Source organism: Scardinius erythrophthalmus (genome assembly GCF_964197995.2).
Source record: "Scardinius erythrophthalmus genome assembly, chromosome: 15".
NCBI classification, from domain to species: Eukaryota; Metazoa; Chordata; class Actinopteri; order Cypriniformes; family Leuciscidae; genus Scardinius; species Scardinius erythrophthalmus.
In genome coordinates, this window is record NC_138235.1 from 28,137,743 (window position 1) to 28,155,329 (window position 17,587).

Consider the following 17,587-nt stretch of genomic DNA (forward strand, 5'->3'; position numbering starts at 1 on the left):
TGTGCACGCATATATACGTGCCTGTAATGAGCTACGGCTGCATCTAGCGAGTGAAAAGTACATCTACGCACTGATTTTGTTTCAAGTCTAGCCATGTGTAAATGCAGCTCAGCTCAACATAAAGCATGTCGACTATAGAGAGTGACTTTGAATCTCAAGGTTTTGATTGACACATAAAATGGAGACAAGTACACCAACAAGTACACACATTAAAATATGAGTGTGTTACTGTCAAGGATAGATATAGACATATATTTATGCATTTTAATTTACGTTTGGGAGTAGTGTATAATTTAATTTAAGTTATAATTTACACACATACAAGAAGCATGTTGGAAATCTGCTTTATGAAAGGAATTGGTTGCCATCATCTGTGAAGCCCTTCCAGCGTAAACCATGTCCATTTCTTTCAAGCCTGTTCAGTGTGTGAAGTGTGTGTGTGTTTGTACACAGTATATCTGAGTGTGTTGAGCAGCATCACGAGAGCAGGTCAGTCAGCATAGATGAGGAAGCCAGAGAACGTGCTGTATTTGTTGGTGTTTCCTCCGTGGACTTTCCCTCCGTCCAGCTGCACACAGACCTCATCTCCCACGTCTAAATGCAGGATCACACTGTTGGAGGCATAGTCATAATTCTGATCAGCATCCTGGGCGATAGCGCTGGCCCTCACCTGTCAAACGCACGGGACAAATGAAGCCACGGTTAGAGGAAGGACACGGAGCAGATCGCAACAATTTACAGATTATGTTCCCAAAATTACAGTGTACTTGAATGATACTGAGATGTAGATGAACCACTAAAAGTATCTATAATAATTTAGTGATATTCATTATTAGACCAAACCACAAAACATGGCTAAAGCACAACAACATGAATTTTGGCATTTGAAGCTTTTAAAATGATTTGTGGGATTGGGACCTTCCATTTCAATTCAGTATGTCACAAACACATCAACTACCCATTATGCTGCAGACACTCAGAAAAATTGTCACTTAAAAACAGAAATACATATTCAACAAGTGAGATCTGAGCATTGAATTATTGTTCAAATTAACACGGTAAAACAGTGTTTTTGATATATGTAACAAATTCAGATTATAAATAAGCACAGACTGAATTCAGTGGCGTTTTCATTATCATATGTGACCCTGGACCACAAACAGTCACATGGGTCAGTTTTTTTGATTTTGTGATCATATGAAAGCTGAATAAATAAGCTTTCCATGGATGTATGGTTTGTTAGGATCGGACAATATTTGGTCGAGATACAACTATTGAAAATCTGGAATCTGAGGGTGCACATTGAGAAAACATTGAGAAAATCTCCTTTAAAGTTGTCCATTTATGTTCGTGATTGTGCTGCATTCACTCACAAAATTAAATGTTTTATATATTTACAAAATATCTTCATGGAACATGATCTTTACTTAAAGGGTTAGTTCACCCAAAAATGAAAATTCTGTCAGTAATTACTCACCCTCATGTTGTTCCAACCGCGTAAGACCTTCGTTCATCTTCGGAACACAAATTAAGATATTTTTGATGAAATCTGAGCCATGTCTCACTCCTCCATAGGCTTCTATGTGACCGAAACTTGCTGGCCCAGAAAAGTTATTAAAGAGATCGTTAATATAGTCCAAGTAACTCCAGTGGCTCAATCTTAAGTATATCAAGCGACGAGAATACTTTTTGTGCGCAAAAACAAACAAAAATAACGACTTTATTCCACTATTCATTTCCTTCTCTCTGGACCTCTAGTTGGTTCACGTAGTGTTTTTGCGCAGGGCGTCTGTGTTACACGTCACCACGTAGGCTCACTATTGGCCGACGCCGGTCATGTGTGTGATGCGTGATGACGTGCAACACAGACGCGCAGCGCAAAAACACTACGAGGCCCAGAGAGAAGGAAATGAATAGTAGAATAAAGTCGTTATTTTTGTTTGTTTTTGCGCACAAAAAGTATTCTCGTCGCTTGATATACTTAAGATTGAGCCACTGGAGTTACTTGGACTATATTAACGATCTCTTTAATAACTTTTCTGGGCCAGCAAGTTTCGGTCACATAGAAGCCTATGGAGGAGTGAGACATGGCTCAGATTTCATCAAAAATATCTTAATTTGTGTTCCGAAGATGAACGAAGGTCTTACGCGGTTGGAACAACATGAGGGTGAGTAATTACTGACAGAATTTTCATTTTTGGGTGAACTAACCCTTTAATATCCTAATGATTTTTGGCATAAAATAAAAATCAATAATTTTGACCCACACAATGTTGGCTTTTGCCACAAATATACCCGTGTGACTTGTGACTGGTTTTGTGATCCAGGGTCACATATATGAAAGAAGAAAATATGAGTCAGATTTTTATATAAATGCTAAGCGTGGAAAGATTTAGATTTTTTAAACCTATAGAGATTAACATGAATAATTTTAAAAGAATGTACAGATAAAAAAAATAATGATAAAAAACGTATCAATTGCCAAAAATGCTGAATTGATTGATTTTTGTAATATGTGCGAGTTTTGTACGTTTTATAAACAATTATTATATTAAACTAAATAATTAATATGAATGATATGTTATTCATATTAATGAAACGCTGTATAATGTGATTTAAAACACATTTCTGGTAAATGCGGTGCTGATAAGACTAAAAAAAGATGAAAAAAATACTGCACTAGACAGGTACATCGACATAAAGATGCTCTCTTGACATGAAAGAGACCTTGTTTTATCATCTCTCTGGCAATGGAATGGAGTGATTATTAAATGATACTCTGAAACGGATGAAGCTGCAGATAGCTGACCTCTCAATTGAGAAAGCAGCCATACTCTCTCCTATTTATTTACTGTAGGATCATCTAGCTGTGATGCTAAAACTGTACCATATCCCTTCCTTGTATTGACCTGTTGAATTTAATCTTAAGCGCACGTATCACACAAACCGCGATGAGACTGTTTACTGGAGACATGGACTCATTTAAATTCTGCTTGAGAGATCAGCCGTATTGACTCCCAGCAGTGGATCTGAAACTTGTTTGTTAACATTTTAAATTGAGATTAGTCAGAGAGACGCACATTCCTGCAGATTCAATTAAAAAGGACCACGCATTTTAATAAAAAAGAATTTCACACCCTTACAATATGACTTAGAAATTTCTTCATACTTTTGATACTTTATCGTCGTTTTTTTACTATCTGATCTATGCTCAAGTATTCTAAACGGAAAAGATGCGTAAGCTCCTAGCAGACAGGTGTCAGGTGACAGACAGTGATTGTCAGGCATTTTGCTCAGCCGTGTTATAGCCACTCAATCTTTGTCAGGTTTCCTAAACATACGTGGCGAGTCTATCCTAGGAAAAAAAGAAAAAAAAAAAGACAAAGATATGCACGGTGTCAGTAAACATCCTCATTCAACATGCCATCACTCACTCAAATGCCTCTTGTTTTATTGGCCGTGTTATTCCCTTGAGAAACACCCACAACCGCAGGCCACATAAAACACACTGACCCCAGACAAAGATAAACTCCCTCCCCATATCCATAATCTAATAACCCCACTTCATTGCCATCAAGATACTGTCAACATCCGCACAACGTCCTGGAGACTACGGCCATTTAGATGCGCTATTGAATACCAATCTGTATAATGATGTTAGGAAGTTTTACAATGCAGCACTGTAGGACAAATACATCAGCTTTAAATTGATTTTGCATAGCAGTGATAGATATTTGTCATTTGAAAAATACCCTTCCAAGTCAACCAATATTGCATTTACATCAGTTATTTTAAGCGTTCAATAATTGATAGGCAGAACTGATTTTTAAATGTTTTATTTTGCCTTAGAACAATAAAAAGCATACCATTCACTATGAATATTTAATAATAATGATGAATATTTAATTAATTATATAAAAATATTCATAATGGTTATGTTTTAATAATAATAGTAAGTCTTATTATTGTCATTTTTATTATAATTAAAGGGTTAGTTCACCCCAAAATGAAAATTATGTCATTAATGACTTACCCTCATGTCGTTCCAAGCCCGTAAGTCCTCTGTTCATCTTCGGAACACAGTTTAAGATATTTTAGATTTAGTCCGAGAGCTTTCTGTTCCTCCATTGAAAGTCAATGGACGGCATACTGTCCATGTTCAGAAAGGCAATACAGACATCATCAAAGTAGTCCATGTGACATCAGTGGCTCAATCTTAAGTTTATCAAGCGACGAGAATACTTTTTGTGCGCAAAAAGTAAACAAAAATAACGACTTTATTCCACTATTCATTTCCTTCTCTCTGGGCCTCGAGCTATTTCACGTAATGTTTTTGCGCAGCGCGTCTGTGTTGTACGTCACACGTAGGCTCACTATTGGCCGACGCTGGTCATGTGTGATGCGTGTGACGTACAACACAGACGCGCTACGCAAAAACACTACGTGAACTCACTCGAGGCCTAGAGAGAAGGAAATGAATAGTGGAATAAAGTCGTTATTTTTGTTTACTTTTTGCGCACAAAAAGTATTCTCGTCACTTGATAAACTTAAGATTGAGCCACTGATGTCACATGGACTACTTTGATGATGTCTGTATTGCCTTTCTGGACATGGACAGTATGCCGTCCATTGACTTTCAATGGAGGAACAGAAAGCTCTCGGACTAAATCTAAAATATCTTAAACTGTGTTCCGAAGATGAACGGAGGTCTTACGGGCTTGGAACGACATGAGGGTGAGTCATTAATGACATAATTTTCATTTTTGGGTGAACTAACCCTTTAAGTCTATTAATTAATGATTGTTAAATTTATAATAATAAACTTTTTGCTAATTAAATGGTCACAAATATAAATGACCCAACCTCTGAGTACTGTTGTTGGGTGTCAACACATGGTGCCAATTACATAATATAGATCGGTAACACTTTACAATACGTTTTTATTTGTTAACATCAGTTAATGTATTAACATGAACTAACCAAGCAATACATTTGTTACTATATTTGTAAATCTTTGTTAACGTTAGATAATAAAAATACAGCTGTTCATTGTTTGTTCATGTTAGTTCACAGTGCATAAATTGTCACAGTGTTGGGTTTGTGTTCCCCGGTTGACCACTAGATGTCCTCCTTCCCCACGGTGTCTGTCACAATTCTGAACTGCATTCCCCACAATCCTTGTCTGTACCTAACACTGTTTATTGCACTCAGCTGTTCCCCGTCATCATTGTTCCCAGCTGTTCCTTGTTTCATTGTTAGTTCTGTGTGTATATAACCCTGTCTGTTTTAGTATGTGTCACGGAGTCCTTGTTTTGTTCACACCACTTCAGTTCCCTGTATTCCCAGTTTGTTTTCTGTTCTTGGATTGATATTTGGATTTTGACCTTTTTGCATGGAAGACTACGATTTGGATTACCTAATAAATAACTTACACTGCATTTGGATCTTGCCTGTTCCTTGTGTGGATCGTGACAGAAGGACTCCGTCATGCAGAGATCCAGTAGTGTGAGTTCGAGCCTTTTTTCCCCAGCCACTGAACTGGAGAGGAGAGAGTACTTTAAAGGAACCCACCTTGTCATTTTCCGTGGAACCCGGGGAGGTCGCAGAGCAGGAGGTGGTCGAGTGGAGGTCCAGCATCACTCTCCACCATGGCCCCCATTCGACCCTGGGCTCGTGAGGGACGGACCGGAACCACCATCTCGCCGTCGCGGACGGAGAAGAGGGAGGAAGATCACGTCTGCCGATCCCGAGACTGTTCACGTCACGACTGCTGAGCCTGTGTCTTCGGACAAGATGGCCGCCGCCAAGCCTGTGTCTTCGGACAAGATGGCCACCGCCGAGCCTGGTTACGTCACATCTGTCGGGCCTGTGTCTTCGGACAAGATGGCCGCCGCCGAGCCTGTTCACGTCACACCTGCCGAGCCTGTGTCTTCGGACAAGATGGCCACCACCGAGCCTGTTCACGTCACGCCTGCTGAGCCTGTGTCTTCGGACAAGAGGGCCGCCGCCGAGAGTGTTCAGGTCACGTTTGCCGAGCCTGTGTCCCCTGACAAGATGGCCGCTGTCGAGCCTGTGTCTGTTCCTGAGCCGGTGGTGTCTGTTCCTGAGCCGGTGGGGTCGGTTCCTGTTCCTGAGCCGGTGGTGTCTGTTCCTGTTCCTGAGCCGGTGGTGTCTGTTCCTGTTCCTGAGCCGGTGGTGTCTGTTTCTGTTCCTGAGCAGGTGGTGTCTGTTTCTGTTCCTGAGCCGGTGGTGTCTGTTCCTGTTCCTGAGCCGGAGCCAGTGGTGTCTGTTCCTGTTTCTGAGCCGGAGCCAGTGGTGTCTGTTCCTGTTCCTGAGCCGGAGCCAGTGGTGTCTGTTCCTGAGCCGGAGCCAGTGGTGTCTGTTCCTGAGCCGGAGCCAGTGGTGTCTGTTCCTGAGCCGGAGCCAGTGGTGTCTGTTCCTGAGCCGGAGCCAGTGGTGTCTGTTCCTGAGCCGGAGCCAGTGGTGTCTGTTCCTGAGCCGGAGCCAGTGGTGTCTGTTCCTGAGCCGGAGCCAGTGGTGTCTGTTCCTGAGCCGGAGCCAGTGGTGTCTGTTCCTGAGCCGGAGCCAGTGGTGTCTGTTCCTGAGCCGGAGCCAGTGGTGTCTGTTCCTGAGCCGGAGCCAGTGGTGTCTGTTCCTGAGCCGGAGCCAGTGGTGTCTGTTCCTGAGCCGGAGCCAGTGGTGTCTGTTCCTGAGCCGGAGCCAGTGGTGTCTGTTCCTGAGCCGGAGCCAGTGGTGTCTGTTCCTGAGCCGGAGCCAGTGGTGTCTGTTCCTGAGCCGGAGCCAGTGGTGTCTGTTCCTGAGCCGGAGCCAGTGGTGTCTGTTCCTGAGCCGGAGCCAGTGGTGTCTGTTCCTGAGCCGGAGCCAGTGTCTGTTCCTGAGCCGGAGCCAGTGTCTGTTCCTGAGCCGGAGCCAGTGTCTGTTCCTGAGCCGGAGCCAGTGTCTGTTCCTGAGCCGGAGCCAGTGTCTGTGTCTGTGCCTGTGTCTGTGCCTGTGTCTGGGTCTGTGTCTGGGTCTGTGTCTGTGTTTGTGTCTGTGTCTGAACCTGAGCCGGTGGTGCCAGTTCCAGTGCCTGAGCCGGTGGTGCCAGTTCCAGTAGTTCCAGTGCCTGAGCCGGTGGTGCCAGTTCCAGTGCCTGAGCGGATGGTACCAGTTCCAGTGCCAGTTCCAGTGCCTGAGCCGTTGGTGCCAGTTCCAGTTCCTGAGCCATTGGTGTCTGTTCCAGTTCCTGCGCCGTGGCCGACCGAGGGGTCTTCACCAACCTGGCCGCCCGAGGGGTCTTCACCACCGTGGCCGCCCGAGGGACAGTCTCCGCCCTGGCCGCCCGAGGGAGAGTCTCCGCCCTGGCCGCCCGAGGGAGAGTCTCCGCCCTGGCCGCCCGAGGGACAGTCTCCGCCCTGGCCGCCCGAGGGACAGTCTCCGCCCTGGCCGCCCGAGGGAGAGTCTCCGTCCTGGCCGCCCGAGGCAAAGTCTCCGCCCTGGCCGCCCGATGGACTGTCTGCTCCGCCCTGGCCGCCCGGTGGACTGTCTGCTCCGCCCTGGCCGCCCGGTGGACTGTCTGCTCCGCCCTGGCCGCCCGGTGGACTGTCTGCTCCGCCCTGGCCGCCCGGTGGACTGTCTGCTCCGCCCTGGCCGCCCGGTGGACTGTCTGCTCCGCCCTGGCCGCCCGAGGGACAGTCTCCGCCCTGGCCGCCCGAGGGGTCTTCACCGCCGTGGCCGCCCGAGGGACAGTCTCCGCTCTGGCCGCCCGATGAACAGTCCGCTCCGCCCTGGCCACCTGAAGGGTCGTCTCCGCCCTGGCCGCCCGACGGAAAGTCTCCGCCCTGGCCGCCCGACGGAAAGTCTCCGCCCTGGCCGCCCGACGGAAAGTCTCCGCCCTGGCCGCCAGACGGAAAGTCTCCGCCCTGGCCGCCCGACGGAAAGTCTCCGCCCTGGCCGCCCGACGGAAAGTCTCCGCCCTGGCCGCCAGACGGAAAGTCTCCGCCCTGGCCGCCCGACGGAAAGTCTCCGCCCTGGCCGCCCGACGGAAAGTCTCCGCCCTGGCCGCCCGACGGAAAGTCTCCGCTCTGGCCGCCCGAGGGAAAGTCTCCGCCCGAGGGAAAGTCTCCGCCCTGGCCGCCCGACGGAAAGTCTCCGCCCTGGCCGCCCGACGGAAAGTCTCCGCTCTGGCCGCCCGAGGGAAAGTCTCCGCCCGAGGGAAAGTCTCCGCCCTGGCCGCCCGAGGGAAAGTCTCCGCCCTGGCCGCCCGAGGGAAAGTCTCCGCCCGAGGGAATGTCTCCGCCCTGGCCGCCCGAGGGAAAGTCTCCGCCCTGGCCGCCCGAGGGAAAGTCTCCGCCCTGGCCGCCCGAGGGAAAGTCTCCGCCCTGGCCGCCCGATGGGTCGTCTGCTTCGCCCTGGCCGCCCGATGGACTCTCTGCTTCACCCCGGTCGCCAGCTAAGTTGTCAGCCCCTGTTCCTGTTCCCCTCCATGGACCTGGCCCCCCATCCCTCCCCCTGATCCTCCACCATTCCACCTCCCGCCTGGACTCTTGTTTTGTTGTATTTGTCGTCTTGGAGCGTCTGGTAGCCGCTCCGTAGAGGGGGGGTTATGTCACAGTGTTGGGTTTGTGTTCCCCGGTTGACCACTAGATGTCCTCCTTCCCCACGGTGTCTGTCACAATTCTGAACTGCATTCCCCACAATCCTTGTCTGTACCTAACACTGTTTATTGCACTCAGCTGTTCCCCGTCATCATTGTTCCCAGCTGTTCCTTGTTTCATTGTTAGTTCTGTGTGTATATAACCCTGTCTGTTTTAGTATGTGTCACGGAGTCCTTGTTTTGTTCACACCACTTCAGTTCCCTGTATTCCCAGTTTGTTTTCTGTTCTTGGATTGATATTTGGATTTTGACCTTTTTGCATGGAAGACTACGATTTGGATTACCTAATAAATAACTTACACTGCATTTGGATCTTGCCTGTTCCTTGTGTGGATCGTGACATAAATTAATGTTAACAAATACAACCTTTGATTTGAATATATTAGTAAATGTTGAAATTATTAGTTCAAAAAAAAAGTGTGAATATCATTAAAAATATATATCGGTCATGACAAACTTTATGTTTAGATGTGTAAAAATCGGAGGTGCGATGTGAGAAGCCTAGCTTGTCCCTGCAGCCTGAATCAAAGTTATGTTGGGTTTCCAATCCCTTGAGAACTATATATCCTGACACAGCTACACAATCTTTCACATCCAGATCTAACAGCCACACTTTATGATACAGTCATCTGCACACTGGACTAGTCAATAACCTATATATCGAATGCTGTAAATGGTACGTGTTACTGAATACAAATCAGTGCAACAGTGATGTTTTCTTTTCAGACGACCAAAAATATATCAAATCTGATTTATCTTCACTGCAATGACTCAATGACTCATCGAGATCAAAAAAGTCCATAATACTGAGGTGGTCAATTTGGCATGTGCATCATTCCACATCTGACAGTGACGACCTGGCCTCCTCTCCCTATCGACGCAGAGCGTATGTCATTCTCCTCATTATTTTGCCAAAGTGGGCAAAGGGGCAGTCTCTCCCGCCGGCATACCCCCGTGTTCAATACGACAACGCAAGCGGTCACTTTAATTATCAGACATCCGGCGAAGACCATTTAAGACATTTCTTCGCTTCCATTGATTCACATCTTGTATTTTTGGGATCAGTTACACCGTATCTGAGCACCCGGGGTTTAGACATCTCCCGCAAAGTGCGCTTGTTAGATGCTTCCCGGCATTTATCAAATATAAGTGATATGAAAGCCTGTCTTGGAGGGAGAGGGAGAGAGGCATTTTTGGATTACCGTTGACTGCACTGGAGATGGATATTGACATGGGAGCCGACTATACTTGTGAAACGCCACGCTGACTTGATCTCAGCGCCGGCTGCGAGCGGGGACCCTCGGGCCTGCTGGGGGCTTGTTCTGCCAGGCCTTTTCATTACAGGGAGGGGAAGGATGAAGGGGGGCACTTTTGCGGCGGCATTTTACACATAAGCAGAGGCGAGCGCTAGCAGAAAGACAAGGGTTGAAGGAGAAAACAGGAGGGGTGGGGGGTTAGGATAACAGTCTGATCAAGCAAGGCTATTTTGTGAGAGCAGCGAGATGCAAGGGTATATGAAGTCTTGTTTTTTATCAGTGGTGCCGTGCTCCAGCGGTAATAAAACTGACAGGATTCATTCTCGGTGATATACAGACCTCTTAGAGCGGAGACAATGGAAAACTAGCTCTTAAACTTACCTAAGGGACCGGGCACATGGGAGGGGAGGGAAAAGACTAAAGCAAAAAAAAAGATTTGAACATTTATTGAATAGGTCTGTTTTGCCTCAAAGGGAGAGTAAAATTTGTAGAGGTATGCTTAATTGGCGTACTGTACGAGTGTGGAATTGCATACTAATGGTCCAAGTGCACACTATAACATACGTTACAAGCTCTATGGCCATGGGTTCAATCACTGTATGAATATAGTCAACTGATTAAAGGGTTGGTTCCCCTAAAATGTAAAATCTGTCATCATTTACTCATCCTCTCCTCATTCCAAACCAGTATAACCCAAGAGAAGATATGTTAACACTTTAGTTAATGCCCCATTAGTTAATGCATTAACTAACATTTACAAAAAATTAGCAACACATTAGTTACAGTGTTTATACATCATTGTAAATGTTAGTTACAACCGTTAGTGTTAGTGCTGTTACTAACTTGAACAGGTCCATTAAATAATATTAACATGTACAACTTTTAATATTAATAAATGTTGAAATGAACATTAAATAAGCATAATAAATGTTTTAGCATAATAAAAGTGTCATCGTAGATATTTTTGAAGAACACTGGGGTTCAAAACAAAATTGGACCCCATTGATGGTATGAACAAAAATAAAAATATCTTCTGTGTTTTGGAAGAAAGCAACTCAGATTTGTAAATAAATGTAAATAAATGATTTATACATTTTGGGGTGAACTATCGCTTTAACAAGTGACCCAAGATGGGATTTAATGAGTATGTCACATATGCAGTCTACTACAAATTTTGATTTCCCTTAAAACTATTTGGCAATTAGACGCCGTGCAATTAGGGATTACTACAATTAGAGACTACCAAAGACACTCATTATATTTCTATCGGACTATGTACATGTCACTGCACCGGGAGGCATTTATTAGAGCAAGTACTGGTCATTAACAGACAGACGATGGCATTTTTAACACTAGTGTGTGAAAGAGCTCGACCTTTCGGAGGTCTATTAAAAGAGCGTGTGACAGGTGAAAAAGGGGAAAAAAGAATGGTGGAACGATTAAGCAACAGAGAGGACGGAGTGTAGATTAGTCCACTTTGAACAGTCTAAGGTTTCGGGAATGTACATCGAAGCTGAGGGACTATAAATTAAAAGATTAACAGCATGTTAATGATGAGGAAGAAGACATGTAGCTGCTAAATCAGAGATGACGTACGACCCTGGTGGCATATTTTGACTCACATTAGCATTAAGGCAAACAACCCATTATTCAACAAGCACAATAAAAGCGCCACAAATAACGCTAGCAGCATCACATCCTTTTAACAAATCTCTCCATATGTTTATAGGCCTTTATGCAGGTATTCCATCAGAAAGCAGACTTATACAGCATAATAATTAGAAGTTATTATTAAATGATGTGCAATTTTTGACCCTAACGACCCCGGGACTTTTGAGGGTGGGATCTGACAGTTCAAATTTTTTTCCTCTCCTATGAATTCCCTTCGGTTGTAGCAGGTGCTGTGATACTGTGACTTAATGCACAGTGATGAAATTTCAGCGTGAATCTCCTTCAGTGGGCAATATACCAAATTAATTACAAGAAAAATGAAGATGACCTCATTAAATATTGAAGAGGGCACTATTATGATCACATCACTAATCCTTTCCATCTGTTACTGAACAAATGATGTATTGTAACGTTCCTCAAAATTCCATCTTCATCTACTGTGATGTACTTAAAAGAGTGTGAATATTCAAATACAAATAAACAAAAAATTTACTGATCCTACACTAAAAATAGGGGTGTAACGATACACATATTCGTATTGAACCGTTCGGTACGGGGCTTTCGGTTCGGGATGCAGTACAAACCGAACGATTCGTTGGACCATTTTTACTGCCGGTGAGACCATAATTTTGTCAGCAGGCGCGCTGGCGCGACCACCACAACGTTGCCCAACATCAAGTGACACACTTTTACAACACAGCGCTAAGAGATCCAGTAAAGAAAGCATTTGAATTCGCCAATGAATCAATAACATGTCTGCGAGATTTAGTCAGAAACATTCAAATTTCTCAGTTATCAACCATAGATCTCAATTAGATCAAACAGCTCTGACATGGAAACCAGGAGAAACATTGTGCCATGAATGATCTAGTTAAAGACTTTAAGTCCACAAATCAGCAACATTGCCATGGATTTAATGTAGTAACACTAACTGTAACCATGGAAGTTTGGCAGGAACAGTAAAATGCTTTCTATATACGTCACACATCTTTTTCCAGCAAAACTCAAATATTGTCATATTAAAAATAACGTTTAAATGTGATGACCAAAACATTATTTGTTCATCCTTCAAAGATTACAATTTTCAAGATGTAGGAAAACTCACACTTATTTAAAAAAATATATATATATTTTAATAAATATAGATTTTTTAAAAATCAAGGACATTTCTCTGACATTTCTTCCTTTTTGCTGCATCAAAAACGTAACAAACCGTGACGACACTGTCGTTTCGAACTGAACCGTGAATTTTGTGAACCGTTACACCCCTAACTAAAAGACTAATTGAAATATGGGTGACTTTAATTAATGGCACATTTAAAAAAACAAAACAAAAACAAAAAACACTACTTTAAACTACATCTATGTTAAACATTTATCACATATTTTAGAATAAACAACCACTAAAACTTCAGCTTGGATCAACGTAATGAAAAAAATCCTGCTGATCTGTGACTTTTCCATGATTATCCACCCACATCATTTCCATTTCAGGCAGTTCTAAAGGGCACTTTAGCCTTGCATGTCTGAGGTCCAACAATGAGAAGACCATCACAACTGCACCAGCCGGTATCAAGAGACCAGCTTTCATAGCTGTCAAAACCACCACACAGACAATGATAAGCCAGATGGTCACACGGGCCTGCAACCAGGTACGGCAACACGCATGCCACTCTCTAGAGTCTAGAGCATACCTGATTTACTTTTTTTCTCTTAATTAGCACCCGAACATTCACAGACAGTCATTATTTGCAAACAAATGCTTATGTCAGGATCTGGTCTTTTTATCTTCAAGACGCCTTGTTAACCTGCCAAGCCCTGACATGTTTGGCACTTCTCCATCTGTCTATAGCTCTGTATTCATTTTGGTACGTGCGTATATAAGCCTCCCAGAAGTCTCGTCTTTCTGCCCACTGTCTGCAGCTTTGTATTAAGTCATCTATCTTCCTTTCCTCCCCTGATCTTTCTGTCAACCAGCCTGGGTGATTCTGCCATACTCTTAACTGTCATGGCTACCCTTGCGTCCTTCTCTCAGTCTATCTCACAATTCACTTGTGCACTTGAGCTTGTGGGCCGCCCACTGGGGTGCCATATTGAACATGGCCTCCACAATGAAGATGCGAGATGACCATGTCAAAACTTATTTTCAAGATGAAGGATAAAAACAATGATGTCTTTCACTGCTTATTTTTTTGGTTTTGTTCCTTTACAGTTTCTCCTGTAAAAGTATGCGTGTTTCTTCAACTTTTAATGCTGTTTTAAAGCTACATTTTTAAAAAATTTGACAAAACATTTTCTGATATTTTAATTTGTTTACTATAAACTATATACTATATGTCCAATTTAAAATGATGTATGACTATTTCAAGTTTTTACATTTTTTTTAATCATTTTAGGATGGATTTTTGTATTACCATTAAAAACATCTGGATCTGGACCAAGACCAATCCATAAATAATGGAATTTAATCAAAGCTTTTTTGTTGTTGTTGCCTTTAAAAACTATATATTTCAGTGATTTCTGAATTGCAAAACCTGAACATTTGGCTACTCAACAAAATAACATGCAATTTATTGCTGGTTCTGACAACATTTTATTTGCTTGAGTCTATTTAAAAGAACACAACAAACAAAACCTAATAAACAAGAAGTGTATGTGAATCAAAATATGCAAAAAATAGCCTAATTAAAAGTTTACAGAAAACGTTCTGTTTACACCCTTTTTGAGATATATGTCAGACCACTGAAACATTAATCATGTAACTTTTTATTCAAAAGCTTTTAAATAGGCTGAATGAATTAACTTTTAAACTCAATCCTCTAGACAGTTACTTGTTTTTTTTCTGAATGAACCAGCAATTTTGAACAAATCTGTTAAAATGAGTGATTCAATGAGTCACTCATTATGACAGTGACCATGATGTACAATGATGTTGAAAAGACAACGTCTTTGTTGAAAGATAACCGAAGTTGTTTCATACACACAACAACTCTCTGGGTCAGCAGCAGCGCAAACGCAGATTTGATTTGTTCATCAGTGTGATCTCATTTGTCAAAGGGTTATAGACAGCTGAATTTTGAGTGGAATTTTGAATTTAAATTGTGATCTTTTAACGCTTAATCGTGCAGCTCTACTTCATTCATAGGCTATAACAAAAAGAAAAAAAGATAAATGTTTTAATAAAAATTAGCCTCTGGTTGAAGTACCTTTAGTTGAATAAACAACCTTATATGTTTGTATAGATTTGCCTACATCTACACAATGGTGATTCTCCACTTCAAAACCTTTTAATTGAACTCTGTGTTTGGGGAAACTGGCCTATAATATTCAATAGACATGGCAGTTTGAACATAATTTTGTCAGCATTCAAAAGTAACCTTTTACAAATTAACATAAACCTCCTAATCCCGACGGACCATTATCTGCTTTCAAGATGACACTTCAGAGAATTCCAGTCTCTCAGCATCTGTCAAAATATCTAGCATCCTTTTCACTATAATATGCTGCGTACTTTCCATTAGGTAGCTGCGCAAATCCTCATCCTATGAGCTCTTTAAAATCTTATAGGCCACAACAATCGTGATTTGTGTCGCAAATGGACTGTTGACTGTATTTCAGGTGCTTGGGGAAGTATCTGATAATTCCATCGGCAGTGTATGTGGTGTAGTGAGCAGTTAACCCACACATTTCTCTATTACATTTCAGGCCCTACAGAAGAGTGAAGCAGGGCCACCTGATGTGCTCGAAATGGACGTAATTGAGTGGACTGAAAAGATAATTAATGAGCAATCAATGGACATGCAATAGAAGGGGGGCACGTACAGCGTGCAGGGGATTCAATCTAAGAGTTATGAATGATTTAACAGAGGAAGCAGACTTGCATTACAATACAAAACTGTACAGGTCAGACCAATTTAATCTACTATCGCTCTAATCACTTTTACGGGGGTCCACTGTATTAAGCCAAACATTGTTGTTGTTGTTGTTGTTTTTTTACAACATTACACTTGGCTTTCATTGCACAGTGTAATACGAATAAACATTTTATAGTCTGTTCATAAAAGAATATGTTACGATTGCCTGTCAAATAAAAAGCAGCAAGAGTGGGTCTTGATCCACAAAGGTCATACAATCACTTAAAACCACGACAGATAAACCTTTTCTTGTCCTGCTCATTTCCTACCTTCAGTTTTTAATTAATGTCTAGGGAATGAATGACTGAGTGTGGAAACTGTCAAATTTTCATGCATTCATTATTTATCTGATGTGCAAACTGGCACTAGACCACACCACGACAGCTCTGGCATGCTGAGTCGTATGACACATTTTTAGGTGATGAGTGAAATGTAAATATATGATGTTTATTTTAGTTATTAAATTGTCAAAACATATGGCAATGCAGCTGAGATTGTCTGGAAACAATTTTTTATGTCACGGTTTTCCCTTTTAGTAGCCTTTTCTTTGTCAGCCTTGACAAACAGTGCAACAGCGTCCAATTTGCACCCATGTTGTTTAGTGGGATGGTAATCAATTGTATAATAGGAATTTTAATAGGAAAAAGCTCATAATCTTAACTATTCTGATGAAGATGACCTTAGTGGTGAAGCCCAATATGATGAACTGAGACTACTTTCTACATTTGACTGCACACATAATGTCCATAATAAAGGAAAAAGATAGTTGAGGAAATTATTCACCAATTTATTTTTTTAAAATTGTGTCATCCTTCACACATCCTCGTTTTGTTCCAAACTATCCATGTTTTTCTTGACAAAAAAGATGTTTTGTTTTTTTGTCTTTACAATGGCAGTCAATGATGTTCAGTGCTGTTTTGGACCCCATTTACTACCATTGTATGGACAAAAACAGTTCTTCAAAATAACTTCATTTTGTGTTTGCAGAGGAAGGAAAGTCATACAGGTTTGGAAGGACATGAAGGTTAGTAATGAATTGAAGCATTATAATTTATGGGTGCACTATATTTTAAAGCAATTGAGATGAAGATTTCATTTCCACCACAAACTATTTTTTTAAATAAGGATAAATTCTTACCTGCCCGTTCTTCTTGAGGTCTGCCCACATACTGGTCCCATCTCCTCCTCTCATCAGGACATGGTAAGTGAAGAAGTAGATACCAGGCAGAGGGCATGTGAATTTTCCAGTGCTGGGCTCATAGTAGTTGCCAACATTGGTCACCACATCATCAAATTTCAGCACATCAGTGCCTTCATGTTGCTTGCGCAGGCCTGCGTAAAATGCAATCTTAGGGCTGTAGAACGACGGCACGTAACCGCCAGGCCCAGGACCCGGGGGCCCTTGTGGACCTGGCTTTCCAGGTTCTCCAGGTGGACCAGGTGGTCCCGGGATCCCCGGAGGTCCCCGATAGCCAGATTTCCCTCTCCGGTTTGGAAAATCAGGAGGTGCGGGTGATACAGCCGTAAGCTCCTGGCCATGAGGAGTGGTGTAGGGGTCACAAACCATCCGACAACTTCCTAGCATTTCGTAATGACTTCCCGCACTGCCGGCTCCTCCTCCTTTAGTGTTGTGGACCAGTAAAGGAATGGTGACCAGGAGAATCAGAACCATGGCCACACCCACGGCCGCTCCTATGACACGCTTGCGGCGGCTGAGCCGGGAGGCAGCAAGCGTTAGAAAGTCCTCCTCTCCTTTAGATGGAATGGTGCCCGCCAGCGTGAACAGTGGAGTTTGAGAAAAACTCACTAACAAAGAAAAACAGCCTCACCACAGATATCTATAGAGGAATGAGGCCAACGGGGAGAAGGAGAGCAGATGAATTTATGGATGAGACAAGAAGACCAAGAAGAGAGTGGAGCATACAGAAATGAGAGGGGGCAATGGGACAAGAGGTAGGACAGAGTGGAGACGAAAGGAAGATCTGGAAGAACGAAATGGAACAGTGCAACAGAAAGGTTTTGGCACGGCAAAGAATAAAAGATGATTACAGGAACAAGGTGGCTGTTGGCCAGCTAATATACGGGAACAC

The 17,587-nt window shown here is 43.1% G+C and overlaps 1 protein-coding gene across 1 annotated transcript; it reads right to left on the bottom strand.

The window, feature by feature from the left end:
* Window positions 1-490: 490 nt before the first annotated feature.
* Window positions 491-17,169, bottom strand: c1ql4a (complement component 1, q subcomponent-like 4; the record flags this gene model as incomplete). The annotated part of the gene is made up of 2 exons (XM_081385852.1): window positions 491-670; window positions 16,636-17,169. The coding sequence occupies 2 exons, from the start codon at window positions 17,167-17,169 to the stop codon at window positions 491-493; spliced, it is 714 nt and encodes a 237-aa protein (XP_081241978.1).
* Window positions 17,170-17,587: the final 418 nt, after the last annotated feature.